Source organism: Sebastes umbrosus, chromosome 12 (assembly GCF_015220745.1).
Source record: "Sebastes umbrosus isolate fSebUmb1 chromosome 12, fSebUmb1.pri, whole genome shotgun sequence".
NCBI lineage: Eukaryota > Metazoa > Chordata > Actinopteri > Perciformes > Sebastidae > Sebastes > Sebastes umbrosus.
Window position 1 is genome coordinate 8,428,914 of NC_051280.1, and position 25,838 is coordinate 8,454,751.

Genomic DNA, 25,838 nt, shown 5'->3' on the forward strand with positions numbered 1-25,838 from the left:
ATATGAAATTATATAAAACAAAGGATTCTGGTTGTCTGTATACATTTTGATCAACATAATGAAAACGCCTCGGGGGTGGTCAACATGCAGAGAGCTACAAGGCTGTAACACGGACGCCAAGCCCCCGCCTGCTTCGTGACAGGCAGTTTTTAGCTCGCGTCCCCTTGTGAATTATCTTCAATAACTGCCCACCTCATCATTTATCATCCCTTCCTTGCGTGTCTGGCACAACATCGCTTCTCCCATCTGGCCGTTCACCAGATGTCAGTCCAGGAACCAGTGAGATAAACAGCAAAGTAGGCCAAGCTTCAGACGTATTAGATATGATGAAGTGACTTGTGTGGCTGTTGGGCATTTAATTTCCTGCTATGATTAGTTTAGCAAAGCAAGAGGAGAATTTGGTTTCATAATGATTCTGTATACAATGATGGAAGAGGAAGAGGAACAGGAGCCCTGATGAGATGACAGTGTTGCTTGTGTAAATATTGTTTTTATGACGTGTTGAGTGGCATATTGCTGATTCACAGCTTGTTTTTCAGAGGTTACACATATTTTATTTTCCCCGTTAGATCCGAATAGATTCATCAATCATCAATCAGAATACTAGCTAAAAGAATAAAGTGTTGGAAGACTGATACCTTTCTTCGTGTCAATAGTAGAAAGCAGAAACTGCTGTAAATGTGTCAATTGGTCAATAGTATGTTCATGCAAGAAACACCTGGGTGTTCACTTAGAGAGATCCGTTATACAGCATGCTCTCATTCCCAGGGCATGAAATACTGCCGCTTTGTCACGTCCCTCGGCATCTGATGCATAAGGAGCCCTTTAGCGCCAATGTAAACCCATCCGCATCCCATACGCTCAGAGGAGTGCTCCCGGAGTATGAAAACACACATAGTGTGGGTGGGAGGGGTGGTGGATGGGTCCAACAAACACAGGGCTTTCATTCAGCAGACCATTATTTGTGTCCCGTGTGAAACCAACGTGTTGTTTGTCTTCACTTTACCAACATGGTAATTTTAAGCCAAACCATGATGTTTTCTCCTAAACCTAACTAAGTGGTTGTGTTGCCTAAACCTAAGCAAGTATTTTCGGTTGAAGTCACAATGTCAACCACGTGTTTGCTGCAACAGTAGTGGAGCTACCCAGTGCGTCAGAAAGTGACGCCAAGGGGTCCTGACCAAGCGTCAGTATGTGACGAGTTGGGATGAGAATGGGTTGGTTTTTTAAGAGCAAATTAAAGGATCAATAATCTCTGTCCGTTAAATAAGAAGTGACAGCTGGAAGACTGTTAGCTTAGCTTGACATAAAGACCAGAAACAGGGTGAAACCTGGACTGAAACAGTCAGACCATAAATCCACAACTTGCCTTTTTACCTGTCAGTTTTTGTATGGATTTAACAAACAAGAAATAGCGTGTTAAATAGTGAGCTTTGCAGGTGCAGGCAGGTGGATATTTTGCCTTTTGGACAGAGCAAAGCCAGCTGTTTCCCCCCTGTTTCCAGTCTTTTTGCTATGCTAAACTAAGCTAACCAGCTGCTGGCATATTTAGCATACAAACATAAAAGTGGTGTCAATCTTCTCATCCAACTCTCAGGCAAGAAAGCAAATAAATGTATTTCCCAAAATGTCAAACTACTTCTTTGACAAGTTCCATCCATCCATTATCTGTAACCACTTATCTTGTTCAAGGTCACGGGGGGGATGGAGACGATCCCAGCTGACATTGCGTGAAGACGGGGTACACCCTGGACAGGTCACCAGACTATCACAGGGCTGACACATAGAGACAGACAACCATTCACGCTCACATTCACACCTACCGGCAACAGTTCTATAGAAACGTGAGGGAGAGTCAGAGACGGCGAGGAGGAAGAGGAGGAGGAAGGGTCGAGGTTGGAGGAGGAGGAGGTGGTGTATTTTGGGGCTTTAGCAGCAGCCCCCTCCAGCCTGTCGGTCTAATCTTAGTACTATGAGCCTCAATGTTGATATCAAACACTCCTTTTAATGAGTTGAAGAAGATTAATTATACGCACCTCACATAGCTGCGAGGCTATCAGAACAGCGTCAGTAAAGAAAAAGGTAACGCTTGCACACTACTCCATGCCACAATATTTTTATTGACTATCCTACTTGGACCTTAGGATCGAAACATAGTCAACGAAAACACTGTGGCATGTAGTGTGTACGCGTTACCTTTGTCTTTACTGAAACTATTCCTTTTACGACATATTTCTAAAATGTAGACATTTCTCTCTAAGTAGGCTGAGGAAAAAAAGTCATTCATGATCTTTTCTTCTTATAGCCGCGAGTGCTGTAACTGTGCTCAGCTGTGCAGCCTCAAATGATTCAAAATGATTCAAAACCCCTTCACTGACTCTCAGCCAACTGCCACATCAACTCGAAGTTCTTTCTGTTTGTCTGTAACTCACTGCAAGGTCATATGACTCAGTATTTATCTGAACTTCTGTTCCCTCAGAAATCCCACAGGTCTCCGCATAAGAGGATCTCGGATGTTTGACAGTCTGGTCTAAAATTAAAGACCAATAGCACATTTATATCCCCAGACTGTGGAAAAATCTTCATGTTAACATGGTTCAGCAGGATCCAATGCCTACCCACTTATAACCTTTGAAATGACTGAGTTACTGAATTTTAGCACTACATCATTTTTGTCCACTTATTGTGTCTTTTTTTCTTTAAGGAAAAGCACAGTGCAACAAAAGCTGCACCAAGTCCATACTAGATACTAGTAGTATATACTGTATGCTCGATTCAATTCAATTCAATTCAATTTATTTTTGTATAGCGTCAAATCGCAACAGAAGTTATCTCAAGACGCTTTATATATAGAGCAGGTCTATGACCGTACACCATAGTTTAGAGACCCAACAGTATCCACCAAGCGCACTGTGGCCAGGAAAAACTCCCCGATTACTGGGAAGAAACCTGGAGCAGAACCGGGCGCAGCGCGGGCAGCCATCTGCCGAGACCGGCTGGGGGGATAGATAGATAGATAGATAGAGAGAGAGAGAGAGAGAGAGAGAGAGAGAGAGAGAGAGCGAGAGAGAGAGAGAGAGAGAGAGAAGCAGCGTCATTGGGTCGTCCTCAGACGGGCTTTCAAGCGGAGCTTCCAGCTGTCTCAGTCCACCATACATCTGGCTAGCTCTCCAGCACTGTCCAGCATCTCTCCTCAGTACGTCCATGTGTGTTGGTGTGGGACGTCCCTGTGATTGATGCCCGTGCGTTGGTTCCCGCAGCATCAGCATGCTTGCTGGGAGTTCTTGATGTCTTTGGCAGTGACCGAGAAGTGGTATTCTCCAGGCTGCCACTTTGTCACTAAGTGTTGGTAATCCCTCGTTAGCATTGGTAGTCCCTCGTACAGACGTAGTTAATTAATGATGGTAGCAGTTAGTGTCAAGCAGGCACCGGGCGCGGTAGCAGATGCAGCCACGATACCGGAGACAACCAGATCCAGGTGAAACCCCGCTCGATGTACTCATTGTCACAGAAGCAGTTAGTGTGCCAGGAGTTAATGTACTTTACCAACTTACAACGACATGAAATGATACAGCAAGTGCACCAGTGGACTTCAATCAAACTGCAATTTTGGAAAAACTTCACAAGGAGAAAGTAAAATGTTTTTCCAAAGATTTACTACTTTTCATTTTGTTTCACCGCCACCAGCCATTAGTTTAATAGATGTTCATAGCTCTTCATTGCAGTCTTTCAGTTTCTTGCTGGTTGGATGAAAAAGGAGTGTGAACGACTCGGCGTTTTCAGTCCAAAATGGCGGCAGCGCTACCGCAGTGGCATCTAGCGGCCATTGTCAAAAAAGCACTAGAGTTTCACCTCTTTGCTTCTATAATCTTTGGTATTACTGCTTTCAGCCTTAACTAAGTGTGTACATTTATTCACTACGTAGTGCAAGAAAAATTCTGTGAAGTGAAAAAAGTAGTGTCTATAGCATGTAACCTACTTTTTGATAAACTCCCACTCTTAAATTTGTCACATTTGTTGGACTGCACCTGTTTGTGATGATGCAAAATGATGATAATTCATGAATGTCAAAATGTACTGTTCATTATAGAGTTAACTACCGAGTGTTTATCATATAGGGAGAAATTAATGAGGGAACTATGTTCGAACGCAGCATTGGTGGTGATTCTCTCCAGCTGGTATAGTGCTGTGAATAGATCGTCTCTTCTAGATGATTGTTTGATGTCTGGCATTCCTTTGAGAGCTCAGACATCGAGCCAGGCAGCGGATCAGATGGCTTTTCTTAGATTCGCTTTTCTCATTTTATCTTACACACATACATTAATCTGTTCGATTGAATCTAGATTAGGTTTAAACTCTGTGTAGTCTGTCGGACTGCTGCCTTTAGTCTGAATGTCTGTGTTATTTTTAGTTCAGAGCGTTGCTCACGTATCTCTGCCATATCGTATGATGCGTTCTGCTCGGGGAAATACATTCGAACATGCTGACCTCCGCCAGCCATGAAGAAGTAATTGATGCTAAATGATGCTGGCACTCTGTGGCTTCAGGTGCAATCAAGACAGTCGTTCTGCTGCATACAGATATATTAAAGTACAATTGGATAAACAGAGTAATTATATTGTGGAATTCTCCAATGTGCTGTCAGTTTTCCATTCACCTTCTTTATGACTCAGCTACTAATTATTAATTTGCAAGGGGTTTTAACTAATCTACAACCTTGATGAATCTGGGAATTGTGACAACATTAACAAAACTAATCTCATCCTTTATGCTCCTGCTGGAAGAGCAAATTATAATTAAAACTATAAACCTTTTTGCTTTATAATTTGCAGCTGAAATGTCCCGTGCCACCAGTCGCTCACTCAGGGAACTGCCCACATTGTTAAGCAATTGAAATGCGGTGAAATGTGAGTTTGGAAAATTCAAGCATCTGGCTAATCGTTGGGTTATTTGTACTGATCAAAAAATCCAATTAACCCCCCGCTGATATGGAAATTGGCTTCCTTATTGCTCATTTAACATTCACACATCATTATGATTCCTGTTCCTTTCTCTGTTTTCCAGGAGACAACAATAACTGAGATCAAGCAGAAGATCATGAAGAGCCCAGACGTTAACGGTCTCGTCATAGATGGGTTCCCTCGAGACGTGGGACAGGCCTTGTCCTTCGAAGACCAGGTGAGATCACGTTTATTCAGATAACCGCTAAAGGCATTTTCATACTTTGTCCAGATGTTTGAGTCCATACTAGGTTATCTTTTCACACACGAAAATCTCGCCGAACTGTAAATCAATTGTGTATGTCATATTGGTGCGTTTTGCAGTCTTTCAGTATCTTGCTGGCATATGTAAATATTCAGCCCGGCTGCACGAAAAGGCTTGTGAATGACACGATAATGCGGCGTTCTTGCTTTAGGCATGTCATTTGTACGCCATGTAGTCTGTACTGACTGCAATGTACATGCATCCGTGTGAATATGCTACGCTCAGAGCTAGTGATGTTGAATAAAAAGTAAGAAAGACAGTTTATGGTGGGAGGGAAGGAAGGTGGACTGGACCAGCAAACACATGTTTTGTTTTGTAAGCTACATTAGTGACGTTTATGACGGGTTTTTTATCAACGTTTGTGACATATTTTCTGTTCTTATGTTACGTTGTTTTCGTATGTATTATCCTTAGTTTACATACTTATTTTAAGGCCAATCTAAGTGACTAGTTTTGTTGCCCCCTGCTGATACTGCACCTGCAAACACGGCGTGTGTAATATTCACGCCTCGGTGAGGCAAAATGGAACACTGACACGCTATCCTCTGGTGGACAGGCGAGTCTATCACACACTTTGCCGTGATACCATTTTGAAATATATCAGATTTTTTTTTTAGTATTGACAAAGTAGTAGTTCGATATTTTCTTCAGTCAAATTTAAAGTAGACACTTTGTCTTATCTGCAGACCCTTCTTACCCGCTGTAATTGCTAATGTATGTGATAACAGCCACCATTAATGTGTCATTTAGACACATAGTATGTTGTCCTACAGCATATGGAGCAGCTGGATTTCATATTTAATGCAGACTTTGTGGAACAACATAAGAGCCCGCTCGAAGCAAACCCCAAGACCACCGTTTTGTGCTAAGTTTGAGACTGTTTTTTGTTCACTCTCAAAAGAATCAAGTACAGAAAACCTCTCCAGTTGACCCAAATTGAATCCTCCATTAGTAGAGGCAAAAAGATATTTTCCTCTACGTTTTGGCCTCTCGTCTATACGCAAACAGAGTTTTGGGTCACAAAAACATATATTTTTGAAAACAACTTCTAAGGTGCAGATTTTTTAAAACTCTGATCACATTGTATCGGTGTGGACATGTAAAACGGAGCGTTTGGAAAACGATGACTTCCTCTCCTCGGTTTTGGATCTGTAAGATAACGCTAAGAAGCAGCTCCACCTCGTCGTCTGTTCACACGGGTCACATTTCATTTTCGCCATAGCACAAAATATCAAATATGTTTAGGTATTGCCATTTGTTAATACTGCCAGAAGAAGATAAGCTTACTGCGCATGCTCAGAATCTTCTTCTCTGGTATTTGACGTATAGCTGACATAGCCTTTATCGCCACCTACTGGCCCAGCGAGTCGTTTTTTGCGTTCTAGTGTGGACGGAGATATTTTGTAAAATGAAGGTCATGTGGACCTTTTTTTTTCTTTTTTTAAACTGAGGGGAAAATATACGTCTTTAAAAATATCTGTATACGTGTAGGCAGGGCCTGAGAGAAGACGGAGTGACGTGCAAAAAGTGCATAATTATTTTGTAAGTTAATTGTAGCATCTTGAATCAGAGATTCCTAATTCTACTCTACTGTATATAAGACATTTAACTAGGCTTCCTATTTATCTCACTATTCAATGCAATACAGATGTTTCCGCCTGTGACCAGCTGGAACACATGATGTCTTTCTTTTGGCATCCAGACAAAGTATCGGAGTCCAACACACACAATGAGCTATTCAAGTGGCACCTGCTATGAGCCAAATATGTAAACGAGTTGGTCGCACACCACACACCGGTGCTGTTATCCCTCAGGTTTTATCACCAGTAGCTTGAGATCTAAGCACGGCAGCGTCGGTTGCTCTGTGGTTTGAGTCACGCCATCAGTGTTTGATGTATTTGATATCAGATATTGCATAGCGTCTCTGGGACACTGTCAGGGCATTTAGACTCTTCGACAAGTTGCAAATATTGAATCAGTTTTATAAGATAATTTAAAAAGTTTTGCCCACAATGAGTGATCTCCCAACTGTGACTAATTCAAATGTAATTATAATATTTAAACTAATATTTATACTTTAAACTGAAACCCCTAGAACACCCTGAAGGACCCGAGGGGTGTCCTGGACAAAATGATGAATAGTGTAATTTAACTATCACTCACAGTGAGATGTCACATGAACATGCTTTTAAATTTTGAAATTTGAATTTATATGCAGGTTATAAACATTTATCCAAATTCTATGTACGAGTACATTTTGTCAATAAAACAAACTCAAACTAAACCATCATCACAGCCCTTCCTCATTCTTATACTTCTTTTGTATATCTTCTTGAACTGAGTAATGGTTGTGCTTTTCTTGTATTCCACATCCAAATCATTCCACAATTTCACCCCACAGATTTAAATACATATACGCTTCATAGCTGTACGAACACAAAGTTTCTTAACATAAATTCTACTCTAAAATGATTATAACTACCCTCCCTATCAAGGAACATGTTTATGCATCCGCGGCGACAACAGCCGTGGCCGGAGGCATTATGTTTTCGGGTTGTCCGTCCATCCGTAGGTACCATTCTCATGAATGAAATAATAATAATAATAATAAAATATAATAATAAATTCTAAATCAACCACAGAATTTTCCCCGTATGGATCCCCGAAGCAACATTTTGGCAGCAGTGTCTGCAGCCGACAGAGTAGGCAAAGTGGGATATTGGGAGTGTTTGAAATTAAAGAGGCCATTTTTCAAAGATACTGACTGATGGAGTTTGGTTAAAGGTTCTCTATACGGAATTCAGAGCATTTCTATTGCCTCTGCACGGCTCTCTACATGGCGACAGCTGAGCCTGTGGCTCACAGCTAAAGTGCTAACAGTAAAAACAACAGCAACAGTGCTGATAGAGCTAACAGTGTTAACCTGAGGGGGAACCAGAGGGTGGGTGCTACGCTTCCGCAACGACGACGCCAGTCAGGACGGCGTTATCAGCTGTAACTGCCGTATGAGAGCAGTGCAGAGCGGCGGCCGTGAGCTAGCCAGTGGGGAACGCTCACATGCACAAACATACACCTAAAAGTATGTGCGGCAAACCCGGCTATGTCAACAAAGCACAGCTCTGATTACAACACACACAGAGGGAGAGCGACTTCATTCTCTGCTCAGGTAGACATCACTCTATAGCTTTACATAGCAAATAGTTGTTTGCGCTGGAAATCGAATTTAACACCATTAATGTTTTACACTCTTAATGATAAACTGTTATGTTATGGACTACATATTATATTTGCATGTGAAATATGAGCTATAAACCAGTTAGTGTGCTTGCAGCGTCAGGTGGACTGTTTGATTTCCTCTGCAGTGTAATATTTGATGCCAGCAGTGACCTTGAACTCTCTCTGTTCATGCTCACAATGCCTTAAGTCAACGTGTTTCAGCTGCTGCTGCTTCTCAGCTATTCAACAGTGAAACAAAATGTTTTCATTTCGCTGCCCAGTCAATGCTTAGTGTTCCTGAAATGAACAGGTAACGGCACACTGAGCAAGGACTCTGCCATTTGAATGGCAGACTGGTTTTGTGCTGTCACTATCCATCCTATTAAAGTGTCCTTGGGCAACACTTGAAATACCTGTCGCTCGGATCAATAAGCATCACCTGCCGGTTTTGTTAGACATGAAAAAGAGAGTTCACCTCATGTAAATAAGCAACGAAATACGATAAATGATAAAAGGTGGTTGTACAAATGTTATTCTCACAATATAGAAGCTATGATACAGTACATATATTGTACAGTGCTTTTGTCTAAGCTGGAGCCCAGTAATGGAAATGTATCCTTTACAGTTGAGTGGCCAATTGTGTGACACAACGATCGATTGATTTTAGAAGGATTGATTCTCTTTATCACATTTAAACTCACTTAACATTTATCAACTTTTATATGAACACTAAATGACTTGTAGAGTGGTTGGGGATGGGTTGGGGTCTATCTGGGTCAGCGCGAGTAAAGACTGACTTTATAATCTGGCCATTTTAGCTACATTACAGGGTACGACAGAGAAGGACATCAGAGTCTCAAGTCTCATTTGGACAGGATTCATACTCCAGGAGGAGGTGAATATCTAAAGTCATTCAGCAGTTGTTAAATTATAGGGAGTGGTTCGTAATTCATGAGGAAAAGCAAGTGGCCGTTGTCATATTATTATTTAGTCTGCTTAAATATCATATTACTGATTAGTGTGAGTCTAAGTCCAGTCCCTCCGGGGTTGCATTGACTTTCTGCGTAATTATTGCTGCCCCAAAAACCAAAAAAAATCATTTGTATTCACGTTTCTCACTAAATTATCTAATAAATAAAATTTGCGATAAATTGCTATTTATATATAACTATTCAAGTAAGATGTGAAAAATTAGGATCAGGAAAGAAATCATTGATAATATGTTTCAGTGAGAAAATGAGTTCAGAAATTTAGGAGTGACCTGATCCTGGGCTGTTCTGTCTGGTAGCATGTATATACAGTTAACTAGCGAGGATGTTGAACTTACGTACAGTATATGATTTTTTTTCCCCCCCTGAATTAGTTCTGTAAGGTAACCTTAATGTTTCCTACCTCACTGTGTAGCACTGTGTTTAGTTTTAAAAATTAGATTAGATATGGGTCACTTTAAAAGGGTTCGACTGGAGATACACATATCTCAGACAAACGCTGCCTGAGAAAGCAGATGCTAGGGAAATATACCAATTATATAATTTTTGCTTATAAAAGTACGTCTTGTTTTAATAATTTAATCATTTTTATGCAGAAAAATGCAATTATTGGTTATAAAAAAATGTCAAAAATATTGCGGGGATTGGCTGAATTTGCACTGATTCTTGCAATAACAAGATGGAATACTGAAGGGACTAGCTAAGCTAAGCTAAACAAAGCTAAGTAAGGGATAATGTACAGCGAGCCAGTCATTGTTGTGAAATATATAGCAAAGGTCTGCTATAAAGAAATAACAGATCGTAGATCGCCGTGATTGACCAATCAGAAGCGAGTATTCAACAAAGCCCTGTAATTAGCTAAGATAAGATAGAACTATTTCTTGGTAATTATTTTCTTGTGTGTATTTATTCTGTTTTGATCATTGACAATGAGGGCATGCCCTCAATGATTCCTCAAGATCTAAATTTTAAAAAAAGTATTCCAAGGGAAATTGTTTTGCAGCAGTTGCAGTACGAAGTATAGAAAGAGTGTAAATATAAAGAGTGCAAGTATATCTATGTGTCTGGCAAAACGTTTCTCTGAGCCGTCGGGCATAACGTGACCTGCACTTCCATATATAGCCACTATGCTAAAGTTGCTGCACGGAGTTTGTTCTGTAGTGAGCGCATCCATCAACCGACATGTGTTTTGTGGATATTTCACTTCAGGAAGCATTGAAATAGAGCAAATATCAAACAGTCTGCGGCTCCTCATCGGCTCTGAATGGTGATTAAATGTGTGTTTGTGGGCTCCTGCAGGGAAAACCAGATGGGGCTCTCCTGGAGGTACGTTTAGTGAAAGATGGTGTGACGCTTTATCTCGCCATCCTTCCACTTAACACATGTGAATGGCTCGTTAATGTAGGCAGCCTCGGGCAAATAGCTGGCTGTACAGAGTCAGTCTGCTCCAGTTAGTTAATGTATGTTGACAAACGGTGCAAAAAGGCAATCTGCCTGTCATATTGTGTTTCTTCTTATTCCCTATTCCATTTCAGATAGACATGGGCACACAATGTCATATAGATCTATACATAAATGAATAAAAGTGCATGCATACACATGAATAAGTCAAACAAACATATTCACACGCATAGAAGCACATAAATACATCCATGCACACAGAATAGGACAGTTTCATCACATACTATAAACACATACAGTATGTAGGCAAATAAGACACAGGCTCACAGAAGCGCATGCATACATACATATATATAGACAGAGAAACAGGGACAGGAATAGAGAAAAAGTTGTATCGGTGCATCCCAGTGCAAGATTCTGGAAGTGAATACATACACTCATAGTATATGAACATAACATGTAGGCAGTGAACATGTTTTTAAATTTGCTTTGCTCTTCAGTGAAGGTTTTACTTGTCTTGTTGACTGTTTATAAACATTTTATAAATGATACTGTGAATTAATGAATCAGAATGAGTCATATTTGTTTAAACAATTAAGTCAGAATCATCCACTACAGATTTGATGGAGATAAATATTAAAGGATACATTTTTTGAATCAGTGCTGATGGTAAATGTAGTCAACTGAAGAAATAAATTCCACAGCACGCGCTATATTGACCGAGAAACCTGATTTCTCCTGCTGCGGAGCCGTGTCGGCGGTGCCTACATTTACCAGGATGCATTGCTGGCAAGTTTGCTCCATCTGAGAAGATAACAAAATCAATAAAAGGAAAATGATCTCGCTGCCGTCCGGCTGCCAACAGAGCAGCGGCTCTTTACCGGCTCTCACTCAAAATCGCCCTGCCATTCTTGTGGTTGCCTTTTCTAGTTTATCTTCGGGATCCTGAAGGGTTCCAGCACACCGCTGACAACTTTCATGCATAGTAACGCACACATAGCTCGCTTTCTCTGGGTTGTCACCTGCGACAGCAACCAACAAAAGCTGCCCACGCTCACATTCATAATAGCAGAATGATTCCGTTTCTGTTGGCAGCGGAGGGCAATTTGAGCAAAGGCTCCACCAGACAGTGTTTGCTCTGGGCAGCTCAGGTTCTGGAGGGTCACCGCCAGCCGTATCCTCCCCGCAGCAGCAGGGCAGCGCCTCTCTACGGCTGAATATGCGTGTCAGCCCAAACACTGTAAAACATCCTTGTCCATAACATCCTCTGCACTCATACTGTGGGACGACATTTTCGCTGTCGGAAACGTAACACAAGCGAAGACAACGAGTACGTTTTTGAATGGCATTGCGTCCCACAGCTACCAAAGCTGAAGTACTGTAGTACTGTGTAGTTCTTTTTTGCCTCCAACAACGTCACTGGAAGCAGGAAGTACTACAGATTTTGCAGCTATGACCCAGAGACACAAAGAGAACATCAGCAAGAACCGCAGGTGTTTTCACAATATATCCCTAACTCAGATAGATAAAGATAAGGTTGAATATTGACAAATTTTCCCTTTAACGTTCTGTAAGTCCTGATAGTAAATGCTGTTTTCTTTGTGCATATTTATTTACTTTTGCAGCACGGTTCGTGTAAATGAGGTTTAAATTGAATAAGTATGGTGGGTCTATCTTTCTTAACAATATACTAAAAGTTAGGGCTGTCAAATTTAACACGATAATTACGTGTTTAAGCAAAATCATTTTAACGCCACTAATTTCTTTAGCGCATTAACGCAATTGATCTTTCGGCGGCTGTAGCGGGCTCAGTTTTAGAGCTAGAGTGAAGATGCATATGGCTTCACATGAAACATGAAGTAATCCATTGGTACCAACCATGTCATACAACGCTCCAAACTTGTGCTAAATTTTGGCGAGGAAAAACTGGCATGGTCATTTTCAAAGGGGTCCCTTGACCTCTGACCTCAAGATATGTGATTGAAAATGGGTTCTATGGGTACCCACGAGTCTCCACTTTAAAGATATGTCCACTTTATGATAATCACATGCAGTTTGGGGCAAGTTATAGTCAAGTCAGCACACTGACACACTGACAGCTGTTGTTGCCTGTTGGGCTGCAGTTTGCCATGTCATGATTTGAGCATATTTTCTTATGCTAAATGCAGTACCTGTGAGGGTTTCTGGACAATATTTGTCCTTGCATGGAGCAGCATATTTGCCCACTCCCATTACGATAAGAGTATTAAATACTTTACAAATCTCCCTTTAAGGTACATTCTGAACAGATAAAAAAATGTGTGATTAATTTGCGATTAACCGCGATTAATTATGGACAATCATGATATTAATCGCAATTAAATATTTGAATCGATTGACAGCCCTACTAAAATGCATTAGTGTGGGTCAGAATTGAAAAACATAAAAGCTTTTGACAACCTCAGTACACTGATCATCACCTGACTGATAAGCAGCTATCATTTATAGGTGATTAACATGTATATTATTTACCTACTGTAAATAATTCTACTGTTCCTTTACTTTAATTTCTTTTACATTACAAAGTAGCATTAATTTCCTCCACGTTTGTGTATTTTTGTGACAGAAATTGTCTTCTACTGAATCTTCCTGGCATACCTGATGTATTGCACGGCAAACTGGTACAGGCATAGTGTCTAGGTTCTTTGGCTCATCACACTAACCACTGTGGACGGCTAACCCTCCCTCATGTCTTTGTTATATTCTCTCGTCTCTCCGGTAATTGTTACAATCTCTCCCTCTTTTTGAGAAGATGCCGGGCCTCGGCGTAATGAGAGCTCGTAATGTGGTTGCTGCTGTCTCGAGGTCCACCTCGTCTGACAGCAGATTCCACTTAGTACATGTTCCCTGTCTGAAAGCTACACGAGGAACCCAAGCAAAGAAACAAGATGATATACATTGAATGGCTCATGTACAGAGAGGAAGATTTCTAAACGGACAATACCCACACAATCACGCAACCCAACTCTCATTGATAGAGCTCACAAATTGAGCTATTGAGCTATGGTTATTATCAGCGATTCCCGCTGTTTCAAACATGGAGCAGATCAGATGCGATTACCTTCCCTGCCGCGTCTCCACATCAGCTGAGGCTGTAAATAGAAAATAAACATGCAGTTAGTGACTAACTCACCAACAGGCATTTCCACATTCAAGGAGCCTTGAAGTCTCATAATTAAAATGGTGCTTCATCTCTCATCTTGGTGAATTACATTTCGTAATAGATAACCAGAAAAGATTTGATTCAGCTGAATAGATTTTTTTATTGTCACAATCTTATTTTAATTGTCGCATAAAAGGATTGCTAAAAGAGTTGATGACAGTTTGTAGATGGGGCCCCCGGGGGTTAGATAAGGACTGAGGAAGTTCACTGGAGATGGAATCACGTAGATAACACATGCATACAGTTGTGTTTATAACTGTATCCTAGCAACCGCTCACAAACAGCTCATACAGTTGTTGGTGATTAGAGCTGATGACCTCTCAGCCAATAATGCACAGATGCAGAAGCCCTGGGATTTACAATAGAATTATGTGACAACTGGTTATTAACGGGCCTTTTGTGCATCTCAGGAGCAACGAGAGTAAATAACAGTGGTTCGCTTTGTCAAATGAGATGCAGAGACCTTGTGTTGGGTGTATTGTGAGAGCATTTGTGGCAGTGTGAACGTCTCTGTAAACCCCACTTTTGTTTCAGGTTAGTTGTTTTACGAAAGCATCTTTGAACATTGTTCTCTTACTGTCCAGACACCACAGTCCAGATGAGAGAAGATCTGGGTTGATACATTCATCTATATTGACAAGCAGCAGAGAATGGTGCCCTAAAGTGCTTTGCAGCCTTTGTTTCCCCTGGGTTTCGCCTCTCACACTACATACAGGTTGCCCTACCTTATTGGGGAAGGTTGGTGTATGCAGCTTGAAAAGGAATACCTGGAAACACTACTCAGCCTTTAAAAAAAGACTCTCAACGTTGTTTTTCATTAATATTCTCCGAAAAAAGACTCACTGTAGTAAAGATGCAAATATTATCTACCAGAAAGTATCAGTAGGCCTAACTTGAAATTATTTGAAGTAGGGTTAGTGCATTAAAGCTGACGTAGGCGAGATTGGAGAAAATATAATGTTATTTTTATAAAACGGTCGCTATACCCTGACAGCAGTACATGAAACAGGTAACCTGAAAAAAATCATGTGCCTCTGTGTCACAAGCAGTCAGAGCTGATCTGAGGTCTGCTGTCCATCTGCTGTCTATGAGAGCCATCTGTCAATCACTCGCGAACTACGACCAAATGGTCAAACTAGGCCGCGCTGATCAAATATGAATCAATAGTGTACTATGTTAATGCCTATTTCTCGCCTCAAATGTTTTCAGAATGATCTTGTAGTGCACTGTTTAGCTGTAAAATAAGAAAGTTTGTGACCCAGCTGCCATGTTGAGATCAGGTTGAACTGGCTTGAAGGAACGCCAAGTACCGGTCACATGACCGGAGCACAGCCAGTAGGAACAATCTGTCTCTGAAATGACCTGTGATTGGTCAAAGTCTCCCGTCACGGGCTAGATTTTTTAAAGCCTAAAAACAGAGCCATGAGGAGGTGCAGAAGTCTAGTTATCTCTCAGAACACTTGAATTACAATATGCTGAAAGGTTATTATGGAATTTTTGCCCAATGATGCCAAAAATATACTGCCTACTGAAGCTTTAAGGCAAAGGATAAATCAGACCGGCACATACGGGTACTTTGCAAAAAGTCAAGGCCACGCCCCCTTTTGGGGGAAAGAAAACTGAAGATCCCATAGACTTCAATGCAATTTGACGTATGTTTGGATTGTAATTTTGACAAATTTGTTTGCTTTCATCTCTTGTTACACAAACAATTGTTTTATACACATGTCGAATAATTATTTTGCAACCTTGCCTGAACCTGAGCATTCGTGATTCGTGTACCGAACACCGTTAGTCTACATAACTGCCTTTATCTTTGATCATAGCAGGACCTTGAGGATGTTGTTGTTTTTTTTACAATGAATGAAACAAAGAAAGAAGCTTTTTGGTTTTGACAAACTTGTTTCAGTTCTCTAGCAAGAAATAAATACTCCCCAGTTGCTAAGAAACATCTTTGTGTGTCCTTTCAGTATCCACTTTTAGTCTGACTCTGGCTTATTGCTGACATTTATCTGAACGAGTTCATCTATCTCCAACTCCAATCAGCTGTCATATCAAGAAAAAAATAAATCTCATGCCAATCCACGTTATCTACACCTGGTAATGTCAAATAAGATGCCAATTTCTGTTTTTGTAGGAACAGAAAATGTGTTAACTGAACGAAGTGAAAGGATTTGTGAAGTGATAATGTTTAGGCAGTCGGGTACAAGTACTCTACTATGATTATATGTACACACTGATGTATTCTCCTATATAACAGTTACAAATGCTAGATAATTCTACAGTATAGGCTATATTGAAAAGAAAGTTAAACAGAGAAAGTCAACTACTACACCTTACTTTTGAATCAAATATTTAAATTTGACTGGGTTTATTTAAACTATACACTTAATTTTGGCTGCAATTAATGCATATTTTAATTACTGATTCATCTGCCAAATATTTTGTTGTTAAATCAATTAATCAATTGTGTATAAAATATCAGAAAAACGTTTTAAAAAGGCCCAAGGTGATGTGTTTGAGTTGCTTGTTTTATCCTAACAACCATTTCAAACCCAAAGATTGAATATGTCATATACAAACAAACTATAGCTGTCAATATTCACATTTCAGAGGCTGGAAACAGCAATTTGGGGAAATTTTTGCTTAGAAAAGATGAATAGATTATCAAACTCTACACTACAGAGCAATTTCTACTGGACAGGCATTAAACAACCGCACCTGAATATAGCCTGCTAAAAATACCGGATAGTCTTTCTTAAGTGTCCCAGTGGGGCTGCTGAAGACGTGACTCAAAAACTCCTCATCATTAGCAGCAGCAGAATATTTAAGACTTGGACTCTTAACAGAGAGACGTAAGGAACAAAGGCTGCGACGGTGAAAGAGAAGGCCGCTGTGATTAAAGATGAAGAGCCGAGACGGGAAAGGAAAGGAGAGGTATAGAAAGTAACACAGGGAAGCAAATTAGTGCTGGTACTAATAATCTGACATGTTAATAGTTGTTGTACAACACGGATGTCATTTTAATGATTTATGTAGAGTCGGTTCAACTGTGTATATTCTGTCAGCAGCACTCTGCCAGTAGCTCCATAACAGTTGTTATTGTGCCTTCGAATAGGGTCGTGTTTACCGTGTTTAAGAGAAGAGTCCATATGAACGCCCCCCTCATGTCATATTCACGACCTTGTAAGTGGAAATTTTCTGAAAGCTCCAAGTTCACGAGTTGTAACGTGTTTGTTGACGTTGTGAGAAATGGCGGAGCCCATGGAAGTACATTTTTCGGTGCATAGTTAATGTATTTTAATTTTAGTCGGATATTTTTTTTGGTAATTTTACAATATGTCTGAGGAAAATGTGGATATTCCCAACTACCTCATCTTTTTCCTCTGTCATTGTGCCTTTGCATTTCCTGCATTATCTTACCCACTTGCTAACTTGCTAAATTGTTATCCTCTGTTGCTTCTAGAAGCCGACAGTAACAGCGATATTGCTGTTGCGTAGCAGCGGTGTTCTTCACGACTTAACCACTGGAACGCCACACATATTGTGTACACGACTTCCCATGTTGTAAACACAAGCTCATGAGTTTCATTTGAAGGCACCATTACTAACCCGCCCCCCCAAATATGATTCATTTATGCAAATATATGTATCAATTTATTACTGGAAATCAATTAACAATACAAAACAATGACAAATATTGTCCAGAAACATAGCATGGCAAACTCAAGCCCAACAGACAACAACAGCTGTCAGTGTGCTGACTTGACTATGACTTGCCTCAAACTGCATCTGATTATCATAAAGTGGGCATGTCTTGTGGGTACCATTTTCATTCACATATCTTGAGGTCAGAGGTCAAGGGACCCCTTTGAAAATTGCCATGCCAGTTTTTCCTTGCCAAATTTAGCCTAAGTTTGGAGCGTTATTTAACCTCCTTCACGACAAGCTAGTATGACATGGTTGGTACTAATGGATTGCTTAGGTTTTCTTGTTTCATATTGTAGCACCCCAATACTACAGACACCAGGTTCGGACGCCGTTAAGATCGATTGCGTTAATGCGTTAAAGAAATTAGTGGGTGTGAATACAATAACGCGTTATTATAATAATAATGCGTTAACTTTGACAGCCATAGTTAATATACTGTTGGGCTAACTGTCGTGCATTTTACCATTTCTACTTTTACTCTACAGACAATGTAATCCAATCTCACAGCTAGTCTATATACAGTATTCGTGAATCCACTTCCTTTCTTAGCCTACTAGCTTAATTCATTTGACACTGTGTTTTGTAGGGTTAAACCAATATATTAGACTGACTCACATCGGGCGGATGTTAGATTTCAATTTAAAAAAAAGACATCCTTATTCACACATAAATGAGCTGCTTTGCAACCCATAACTTTAACAATTTCAGAGAAGAGTTTTCAAGTCCCGTGACAGCCTCATATAGCTTCAAAGGCTTATTCAACACGAAAATTGAAAATCTTGCATGACATTTTGCATGAAAGTGGTCACCTAATTTAAGCACCAAAGCAAACCATTCCCTCTGCAGAGCTTCAGTCCAAAGAATACTTGTAGAGGCCTTCAAAAGGGTTAAATCTGACTGAGTGATTCATTGGCTTTCTAACTTTCAAACAGACTGAGTGCTTCTTGAAGCATCATGTAATTCATATTCTAGAAGGTTCAGTGCTTTATTTTGGATCCAATATTCCCGAAGCACAGTAAGAGCTCTGACTGAACCTCCGGGGACCCGCAGCATCCATTTTCATTAGTCTCCCCTCACCCCATGCTGCTACTTTGCCCTTTAAAACATCACAGCAGCCATTTATGAGCCGCTCCTGTGGGACGCCACAACCGTCCTGCTCCTTTTTATAGCTGCCCGGAGAGACCATCTATCCCTTCATCCTTCACTCCAGGCTCTTTACCTCCGCTCCTTTCCACTGAGGGGGTGTCAGTCTATCTATTCATCCCTGTCAATCTACCCGTGTGACTAAATCCACAACGCGCACATCTCTCTATCAATTTTGGCAATTGATCAATCGCACAAAGCCATTTATCAAGGACAAACGCCAAACATGCACTGGTTACTGCCACTCAAATGTGAGGATTTGCTGCATTTCTTTGTCTATATCATTGGAAATGAAATATCTTTGGGTTTTTGACTGTTAGTCGGACGATCGATCAGTTTGCTGCCTGCAGCTGTCATCTTGCCTTATAATTACTCATCCATTATGATGGTTATAACAAAGAGGACAAAACAGCAAAACAGAGCAACAGCTACTTTGCTTTGTACATTCAGTGTGGACGCCGACACTCTCTCTGCACAATACTCTCCATCATTAGAGAGATATTAAACATTATGCAAATTAATTACTTGCATATTGCAAGTGCACATGGCTTCATCTATCTCCTCCTGTGAGACTGAGACTCACAAAGACAGTCATGTTATATAATTCTTCATTTAGTAAGCTTACAGATATCTCACATAAGAGCCTGAAAATGGGTGGATCTGTACCATCACTGGCAGCTTTTATCCCACTGATGTAAGTGGCCAGTTCAGAGAAGGCAATTTCATCCTGTGCTCCTGTGCTTTCTTCTGCTCTTGGACCTTCAGGTAGTCTCGTTCTCGGTTATACAGAGCCGCCAAGCAGGTAGATGCTATGACATCTCCGCCACTCAGTTTGGCAAGGAGTTTTCCACCACTGAGTGTTCTTGCACATTCATCTATGCTCTCAATAGGCTTGTTCGAGATGAGCCAGGCCTGCGCAGAATCGATATCCGGCGATCGCCACGCAATGCATGCCGGTTACATTGGTGTCCCGTGTTAGCGTGGGTTTTCTCCGGGTTCTCCGGCTTCCTCCCACAGTTCAAAGACATGCAGGTTAGGTTAATTGTTGATTCTAAATTGCCCGTAGGTGTGAATGTGAGCGTGAATGGTTGTCTGTCCAGGGTGTACAGACAGGGTGTATCCCGCCTTCGCCCAATGTCAACCCTGCGACCCTGAAAAGGATAAGCGGTTACAGATAATGGATGGATGGATTGGTCCCGACGTCATTGGCTCTAACGTCATGCACACGTGGGCAACGATAACCTCACGAGATCGAGGTGGCCGCAGTTTTTAGAGCCAGACGCCGCCAGTTGCTCTCCACCGACTGCAAGACCCAGGGTATGATGGGAAACGCCTGGCTGTCACCTGATCAAAGAGCTGATTGTCTCTCAGTTTTGACAGCAAACACCACGTGTTGTAGAAAGACACAACTTTCTGTGTAATTATAATATTTAACGCTATATTGGAGGCTGTTAGTCTCATGTTGTGCAATGAAGGTTTCAACTGTTAAACATATCTTGTGTGGTTAAAAATAATAATATGAATAGTTATAATAATGAAGGTTATTTATGTAGCACTCATTACAAAGTGCTTTACAAGGATAGAATCCAATGCCAGATACACGCACATTTCCACATATATTTACAAACAAATATAAATAAATCCCAACGTGGTCTGCAAACTTAAAGTAGCCTACAGATCGGATCTAACAGGATGTCACTTTTCCTGTGACTTCCTGTAAATTCTTAGAAGGCTGCTGGAAACTGTCCAACATTACCGCAGCTTTTTGTCACCACCCCTTGCTGCTGCCGCCTGATCTCATCTACTTTCCAGGCGAGGCGCAGTTCATCTCGAACAAGCCTATAGTCACTTTCATTAGTCAGTGCTTGTCTTAGCTCACCTCCTTTAGTCTCACATAGGAAATACTCTACTGTTTTTGTCTCTTGGACATTTCGTGGGTTCCTGCTTTTACCACCCTCATCTCTAGTAGCTGCTGGGGTTGATCTTTCAGCTCAGTGTTTGTGGTGTTAAACAAGAGCCTGCAACTCTGGTGATATTGTGCCTTGTTTTGTCTCAAGGTTTCCTCTATCCCACCACCTTCGTAAGCCTTGCAGGGTCTAGCTTGATTGGTAGTGCATTGAGTAAGTGACACAGTGGAATAGTCCTTGCCAAGTTCACATACCCGTCATCTCTTCTTTTGACAGGATTGGCCTGGGGATCTCTTTCTTCTTATCCTGCTGACATAGGCAGCACTTGGTCCAGTTGGTTTCCTTTGAGTTATTTTTTCCATCCTGTAAATGTAAAAAGTGGAAGTCAGAGGGCTATAGAATCAGCAAAATCCACTCCAGCAGGCTTGAAAAAGAAAATCAATCAAAATCGGCCAATTACACACATTTCTGTGAAAGAAATCAACTTTGGGATGGCAATCTAATGGCCGCCATCTTGGATTTTCAAAAGGCAAATTGGGCAGATTTGATCAGAAAATTGATCCTTTGTTTCATAACCACATTTTTCTACCAGTGCAACATTTGAACTGTGAGACTGGCAGTCAAATCAAGCTCCTTAGATTGAATTGTAGGTAACTATTCGGGTCACCCCTTCGTAAATGAGACTAAGTGTAAGTTAGAGGTTTATAAAATCAGCAAAATCCACTCCACCGGGCTGGAAAATATAGGAATCTACACCAAGATCATTCAAATCGACAGACCACACACATTTCCATGACAGAAATGAACTCGGGCCAATCGGGCAGATTTTGAATAAGCCCTGGAGAACAACCGAGCCAGATTTCATGCCTGTGTCATCATTTGCACAGTTCCTCTCAAATATTGATGTTATCCGCTCCACTATATGTACTAGTTATATATTATACTAGTATATGTACTATGAGTTCTTTTTGTTTAGACAAGTCAGATTAGTGCCATTCAAACCTCCCTGAGACAAAATGAAGAGTTTGTTGGATTTTTTCCTTATCTGGATCGAGGGTCTAGAGACAGAGGGTGTCGTACGCTGTACAGATTGGATTGTAAAGCCCCTTGAGGCAAATTTGTGATTTATGATTTTGGGCTACATAAATAAAATTGACTTGACTTGTTCCATGAGAACTACTGGATGGAGGATGGAGAGGAAACGACCCCAGAACACTCCGGTTTATGGAGACAGATTGAAACGACTGATAATCAGCAGCTCCACGTGCTTAAAAAGGCTTAGTAGAACGTAATGAACCAAAACAAAAAGCAGTCTGGACTGATGCCCAGAATCAGCTGTTTCTTCATCTACTGCAGCTTTAACTGGTATATATATAAGATCAATTTCAGGAAAGAGTCCATCATGATTAACTAAAGTTTGAACAGCTGGAATACCATTATTTTGAAACAATGTTTTATCTCTTATCTTAAACAAAGCTCTGTTCACCAAACCAAATACAAAACTTGGTACAGCAATTTTCATATAGCAGTTGCGACCGAACAAAATAAAGTATAAAAGTGAATTTAATGCAAAAAAGTATAGAACGTCTATAAGTTGTAAGTGACAGTAAGCCTATCAGTATCATCTAGCTTACATTTAGCTTCATAGAAGATGCCGCAGCGGAACAGGAATCCCATTTCAGCATTTCACTGCTTTAATCTAATTCAGCAGAACATCCCTAAAAAGGGTATTAGCTGTCGTTTTGGCAAAGTGATCAGGTCAACATCTGCCTGCTTATGCACCGTTTTTAGGACTCTGACTGTGTGTGTGTGTTTGTGTGTGTTTGTGTGTGTGTGTGTGCGTGTGTGTGTGTGTGTTAGAGTTAGAGAGGAAGTGTACAACATGCTTCCTGGCCTTTAAGCGAGAGAGATAGCATCACTGACACAACTGCCGGCATTAAAGCTGTTTCTGAAAATAGATGCTCTTACGTGATGCAACGATAATACATTTCTGGAGACATTTTAATGATGATGAATCTCATAACTGGTTACAAAACAACCGCGGAGCCGGCACCCGATGGCTGCTCCACATCACAACCAGCACAACCTGAGAACAAAAACACGAGGGCACGACTGTTGTCACTATGGAAACGGAAACTTTGATTTGCAAGACTCAAAACTGAGTCCCGTTGCCGAGAGTGGCGTGCGCTATCGGAGCTATTTTTAGCTCTGGGTGTGCGCCAGATCAAATGCAGACTCTGGCGTGTTCATCGTGTGCATTACATCTAACAAAGCAGGAAAAACAAGCACCGGAGTAGGAATATTAACAAACCACTCTTGATGCTTTTTATAGAGAGAAGTTCCCGGTGGTGGTGAGCTGGGTGACCAGTTGTCAGGTTCAGGATGAGGAGAGTATTTAACACTCTTTCCTCTTTATAAAACAACTGGCCTCACCTAAAGACGTCAGAGCCATAGAAACCAAGTAATTTCCCTTTGATGCTGCTTTGCATTAGATAGATAACAGCATCCTTCACTGATCTTTAAATAGCCAGCGCACACGTCAGCCTGTTGATTCCATGTACTCGTTGGTTACTAAGGAATGTTTTTGTGTATTGGACTTTGTAAAAACAGAAGTGGTTAAGCTAACAAATTAAATCTCAATTACTCAGGCCTCAGTCAGTGCTGATGCTTTGCCTGACCTTTTCCTTTAAATGAGAACAACCAGTGTTTGTTTGCTTGCTATCATAACTTGGCAACCTGATGAAGTTATTACACAGTCTCCTGATTGCAGTAATTTGACCGGAACGAGACAACTTTGCTCAGAACTCGATTGTTAATGGGTACGCCACAGTTAAAATTCCTTTTAGTTTATCCTTCCCAGTTTACAAATGCTTAAAGTCTCTACACACAAGCATTTTTTTCAGGTTTCAGAGCCTTTTGTCTCTCATAAAAAACAAGACTGAAGTGAATGTCAGATTTTTGTCAATGTGTAATTGTGCTTCTGTAACGTGGTTCAGTGCAGAACAAAATGCTCAATTTCATATTATCTTTAAAAAAAATTAAAGTGTCACTTATCAATATTCTTATATTAACAATGGATCAAATGACTTTGTGTCATGTGAATGGGGTCGCTCATTGTGACGAACCCACAGATAACTCAGATCATCTGATTCTGCAGCTTTATGGAGCGTTTTACAATACTACAATTTCATTTAGCAGATGCTTTTGTCCAAAGCGACGTACATCTTAGAGTTCACACAACACAAGCAAGGATCTAGACAAGAGGGAACAACGTGAGTAAGTGCCAACAACAGCTTCAAGCCTGATCAGACACAGCTGCTGACAAGCAGTGCACAGAGGCAACGCACAGGGTGGATAGAAGCAATTTTTTTTTTTTGTCATCATCATCATTAACAGCATCAACAATGTCATCATTATCATCATCATTATGAATATCCTAATCAACATCAACAACATCTTTAGCTTTTTCTTAAAGGTGGAAAGGGACTCTGCGGATCGAACAGAGTTTGGTAACTCATTCACCCACCTGGGGACTACACAGGGGAGAGTCTAGCTAGAGAAGAAACCTTTATTTGTCATAATACATACAGTTATATACATGAAATTTGACTTCTGCATTTAACCCATCCTTTAACCCTGTTGTGATGGAAGTACTAAACGCCTTTCATTGGCAGAGCGTAGTGGGCGGGATGGACCTGGATGAGGGAGTTCAGGTAGGCGGGAGCCGTTTTTGTTGGTGTTTTGTAAGCGAGCAACAGTGTTTTGAATTTGATGCAAGTGGCAACTGGGAGCCAGTGGTGGGATATGAACAGCGGAGTGACGTGCTGTTTTAGGTTGGTTGAAGACCAGTCATGCTTCTGCGTTCTGGATCATCTGCAGAGGGGTTGAATGTGCATGCAGGGAGGCCTGCCAGTAGGGAGTTGCAGTAGTTTTAGCGTCTTTCAAGTCATTGTTTTGGTTCTACGGCCTGCAACCACTGTTTTCATCAAGTCTCCCCACTATCATTGTTTTCAATAGCAAAAAGGAAGCTGATTTAATTTTTTTTGTTAAATACAACAACCTAAAAACCCACTACACACTACCTGTTCAGCACAAAACAGCATACAGGCACAGTTAGCTGGTGCACGTAGTAGCAGCTAAAGAGACAGATATTTCCCTCAGGAGTTGGTGGAGACCAACGCTGCTTCATATCTGCTGGATGTGTAAATCAGCACATCCAGCAAACACATTATCATCTTTAGTTGATATGTCTATACTGCCTCTAAGTGCCAATAAATTAATAAATAAATAAAATGTTGCTGCTTTAAACATCGTTATATACAGTATAAAGGAACAGTGTGTAGGATTTAGGGAGATCTATTGGCAGAAATTGAATATAATATTAATAGGTATGTTTTCTTTAGTATATAATTACCTGAAAATAAGAATCGTTGTGTTTTTGTTAACTTAGAATGAGCCCTTCATATCTACATACGGAGCGGGTCCTCTTCATGGAGCCGGCCGTCATGTTTCTACAGTAGCCCAGAAGGGACAAACCAAACACTGGCTCTAGATAGGGACATTCATTGTTTCACTTTTTCACGCCGGCCACCGTAGTTTCAGTTAGCATCTTACTTACTATTTTAGAACAAAATTAAATATGAGCAGCAGAGCAGGAAATAAAAACACAACCCAAAAAAATCAACCAAACAATAATTATTTATAGAAGAAATCCTCATCTAAAGTTCTATGTTTGTTGCAGCTGTAGCAAGAAAAGAATAATAAGTAACCACAGCTTGATTCACACATGATATCTGGGAATGTTGAGTCCTGAGCTGTCGAATTGTATTCATAACTGGCTCCTCTTCACGTCTGATCTCTAAATAGAAAACCACCGTCACGGTTACGGAGAAGGCTGCATGTGTGATCGCACCTATAATGTCATTTGCTGTTACTCACGTCACACAAAAGAAACTTTCCCGTGGTCGTCTACAATCTCAATCTCTTCTGTTGAAACAAAGAAAA

General features: G+C 40.8%; 1 protein-coding gene and 1 long non-coding RNA gene across 2 annotated transcripts in view; one reads left to right on the forward strand and one right to left on the reverse strand.

Moving 5' to 3' along the window:
* Positions 1 to 25,838, forward strand: part of ak5 (adenylate kinase 5) — a 109,499-nt gene that overhangs the window by 14,174 nt on the left and 69,487 nt on the right. Inside the window, exon 5 of the mRNA XM_037787072.1 lies at positions 5,065 to 5,178. Coding sequence (XP_037643000.1) covers positions 5,065 to 5,178 — 114 coding nt within the window. The remainder of the gene's footprint in view (positions 1 to 5,064; positions 5,179 to 25,838) is intronic.
* Positions 20,557 to 25,838, reverse strand: part of LOC119498305 — a 67,844-nt gene continuing 62,562 nt past the window's right edge. Inside the window, exon 3 of the long non-coding RNA XR_005209102.1 lies at positions 20,557 to 21,197. This is a non-coding gene — a long non-coding RNA (uncharacterized LOC119498305). The remainder of the gene's footprint in view (positions 21,198 to 25,838) is intronic.